This window comes from Elephantulus edwardii, unplaced genomic scaffold (assembly GCF_000299155.1).
Source record: "Elephantulus edwardii isolate Elephantulus edwardi_28Jun2011 unplaced genomic scaffold, EleEdw1.0 scaffold00209, whole genome shotgun sequence".
NCBI lineage: Eukaryota > Metazoa > Chordata > Mammalia > Macroscelidea > Macroscelididae > Elephantulus > Elephantulus edwardii.
In genome coordinates, this window is record NW_006399959.1 from 3,748,412 (window position 1) to 3,752,557 (window position 4,146).

Sequence of the window (4,146 nt, forward strand, 5' to 3'; positions counted from 1 at the left end):
CAGAGGCCTGCTATTTCAGAAGTGGATGGCCAATCCTTCTTCCTAGTCTGTCTTAATCTGAATGTTCAGATTTAGAGAAGTATCAGACAGACCAGCGTTTTACAGAAAAGTGAAAGATATATGCCTTATTGTGGGGTTAACCATTCATATTAGTGTTGTCCCTGCCCTTGGCACATGTGTCTTTACTCACTTATTTCCCTGTTCCACCATCCACCAGGATACCCTTCCACTTTTACCCACTCCCTTCAACATCCATGTCCCATATTCCTGCCCTTGATCTGATTGCTTAAATGAATGCTTAAATCTGATTGCTGATGGCCAAAGCTTGTAAAGCCTCATCATCTTTGCCTCCAAAGACCACTCTGGCTGCACCCACTCCAAGATATGCCTGTTTGTTGTTTAGCCAGTCCATGGGATGTTCAATGCTCTTCTCTAACACCACAGCTCAAAGACATCGATTCTTCTTCTTCTTTCATCCTTGTTCATTGTCCAGCTCTCAGATGCGTAACACGTGATTAGAAAAGACCATAACCTGAATCAGCTACACCTTTGCCCTCAAACTTACATAATTACTCCTCAATAATATGGAAAAGACCCTAACTGCAGACTTTCCCAGTGCAATACGTCTCCTCATTTCCTGACTGCCCATACTAAGGGGGTTAATTGTGAATCCAAGTAAAATGAAGTTGTTGATAGTTTCAATCTTTACAATCTTGAATAATAAAGGAAGCATTTTTTTACAAAGTGAAGGAATACACAGAGTCACTATACCAACAAGAATTAAGTAATCTGACCTATTTCAGGAAGTAGTAAGAACCAATGGTAATGAAGGAAGAAGTTCAAGCTGCATTAAAAAATAAGGTCTACGATTTGATGGAATGCAAATTGACATTTTTCAAGAAACAAATGCAGCCCTAGACCTGCTCATCAGCCTACACCAAGAAATTTGAAAGACAGACATTTGGCCAGTTGGCAAGAAGAGATCCATATTTGTTCCCATTACCAAAAAAAGAAAAGGTGATCCAACAGAATGAGAAAATTATTCAACAATATAATTAATAACACATGGAAATAAAATATTACTGAATATTATTTAAATGGAACAGTACATTGACAGGGAACTGCTAGAAATTCAAGCTGGATCTGGAAGAGGTCATGCAATATCATCACCGTTGTCATAAGGACCTTGGCTGAAAACAAGAAAGATGTTTCCTTGGGTTTTAGTAACTGTGCAAAGGCATTTCACAGTGTGGATAATAAAAAAATTACACCTAACATGGAGAAGAATGGGAAACCCAAAACATTTCATTATGCTCATGCCAAACCTATAGACCAAGAAACAGTTGTTTCTTGGAAATACTGAATGGTTTAAAACCAGGAAAAGGGTGTATCAGGGTTGTATCCTCTGTCTATACTCTGTCAATCTATATGCTGAGTAAATCATGTGAGAAGCTGGATTATGTGAAGAAGAATGTAGCTTCAGGACTGGAGGAAGATTCATCAACAATATGAATTATGCAGATGATATAACCTTGCTTGCAGAAGATCTAAGACAGTCTTCAATATGGATTACATCTTAATATCAATAAAACAAAGCTCCTCACTGCTGAACCAATAGACAACATCATGATACATGGAGAAAAGACTGAAGTTGTCAATTTTTTCATTTTACTTGGATCCACAGTTAACACTCATAGCAGCAGTAGTAAAGAAATCAAAAGATGTGTTATGTTGGAAAAAATTGTTGTCAAGGATCTCTCCACAGCTTAAACATGGAGGCATGACTATCCACACTAGGGTGTTTTCAATTGCTTCCTGTGAATCTGAAAGTTGTACAATAAATGAAGAAGACAAAAAAGGAATTTTGTGTTGGAGGAGAGGACTGAATATCCCATGGACTTTGAAAAAAAAAACAACCAAAAAATAAGTCTATCTTGAAGGAAATGCAACCAAAAAGGTACTTCTTAGAGGGTGAAATTTCATCTCATATACTTTGGCCTGTTGTCAGGAGAAACCAGTCTTTGGAAACCACTCATTCTGGGAAAAGAGAAGGATCAGAGAAAGAGAGGAAGACTTTCATTGAAATAAATTGACACAGTGACTATGACACAGAGATCATGAGGATAGAGCAGGACAGGGCAAAGTTCAGGTCTGTTGTTCACTGGGTCACTATGACTTGTGGTCAAGTCAGTGGTACCTAACAACAACATACAATTCTAATGTTCAAAAATAGTGGTGTACTATACATCTTGAACTTACATGTTTCCAAACAGATAACCTAAAAAGTGAAACTCTGGGTGTAAAATAATTTCATAGTTACCAAAAGCATGTTCCATTACTTGATATATACAGCAGGGTTACAGGTAAATCCCAATTTACTGACAAGTAATACTCTTCCATGTACCCTTACAAATATGTTTTCCTACCGACTTTGACAGAAAAACTCATAAATAAAAAGTAACTGTACTTGGAAATAATATTTTTATCAAGCGTAAAACCTCTTTCTGCCAATCACTTTCCTTAGAGCCCTTTTCAAGTCCTTGTTCCTGAGGCTATAGATGAAAGGGTTCAGCATGGGGGTCACCACTGTGTACAGCAGAGTGGCTGGGGTGTCTGTCTCAGGTGAATGGGAGGATGAAGGGTTGAAATATACAGCAATAATGGTGCCATAGAAGAGGGAAACCACAACCAAGTGGGACCCACAGGTGGAGAAAGCTTTCCATTTTCCCTTAGTGGATGGAACTTTCAGGACTTCACCAGTAATAAGGATGTATGAGATGAGTATACAAATAAACGGAACAATCATTAACAACCCTGCTACAGTAAGAATCATCATGTCATTGATATATGTGTCAGAGCAGGAGAGTTTGAGGAGAGGGACCACATCACAGAAGAAGTGGGAGATCGTTTTGTCTGCACAGAAAGAGAGCCGAGCCATCAGTAGTGTGTGCAACAAAGCATGCAGATTAGCAATGACCCATGAACCACACACCAGCAAGGCAGAGAGCTGATGAGTCATCTTTGTTGTGTAGTGTAAGGGATGACATACAGCAACAAAGCGGTCATAGGCCATCACAGCCAGGAGGAAATTGTCCATGTACGCAAACACAATGAGTAGATACAGCTGAGTGAGACATCCAAAGAAGGAGATACTCTCATTCCCCAGTATGTGATTGATCAGCATCTTAGGTACTGCAGTAGAGGAGAAGCAGACATCCACAAAGGACAGGTTGCTGAGGAAGAAGTACATGGGGGTGTGCAGACACGAATCTGCACTGATGGCCAGGATGATGAGCAGGTTTCCCAGGACGGTGGCCAGGTACATGCTCAGGAAGAGCACAAAGAGGAGCTGCTGCTGTTGGGGCTGAGTGGAGAGCCCCAGCAGGAGGAATTCGGAGACACTCGACCGGTTTGCCCCTCTCATGGACGTGGAGATATGAGTCCATATACAGATAAGATGGGGTAAATGTTAAAATCTGGAAAAAGATGGTTAAAGTGAACAGTCAGAAAGATCACAAATCTCCGTGTGGCAGAGGTAAGTCATCTGGAATCTGCTCCCTGGGGCTTTCAGATAGTTACTGGAACTTTTTATGGAGCTCCTAATATCTTCATTAGCAAAATCAAAGCAAACACTCAGGCATACCTATTACCCCTGGAAAGATGGTGACAGTAGTTTTGTCTGTAGATATGTTTGTATTGTTTAAACTTTCTGTAATTATCACAAACTTTTTAAAAGTGTATTATTTAAAACAAAGTAAACAAAGTATTAATTTTAAGACTTGTATTGAGTAAGGACAAGGCATCAGTACAATGGTTACAACAGACCCTGAAAGATAGTATTTAACACAGACAACTGGTGTCATCAGTGATGTTACCTTAGAGGAAACAACTTCTCTGTTTCAATTTCCACATCCTTACCTTGGACATGGTACACATCCTTAACACATATGCTCAGAGAATATTAGTCATTATCAATCACTGCCTCTAATATTATGATAACCTTACTGCTGTTGTTCCTTCTTTCAAGGCTCACTTTTACAGAAGATTTATAGAGGTCTGAGTCAAAGGTTCACTGAGCTTGTTAAGTCTAACTCATAAAATCAAAATGCAAATGACCCAAAAGTTTAGGCAGAAATCCAGTCAATA

General features: G+C 39.3%; 1 protein-coding gene across 1 annotated transcript; it reads right to left on the reverse strand.

Annotated features, from left to right (window-relative positions):
- Positions 1-2,485: 2,485 nt before the first annotated feature.
- Positions 2,486-3,424, reverse strand: LOC102874526 (olfactory receptor 1F1-like). Its single transcript, XM_006897489.1, has one exon. The coding sequence runs from the start codon at positions 3,422-3,424 to the stop codon at positions 2,486-2,488; it is 939 nt and encodes a 312-aa protein (XP_006897551.1).
- Positions 3,425-4,146: the final 722 nt, after the last annotated feature.

Coding starts and splice junctions, on each gene's coding strand:
- LOC102874526 (XM_006897489.1), bottom strand. CDS start 3,424: ATGAGAGGGGCAAACCGGTCGAGTGTCTCCGAATTCCTCCTGCTGGGG.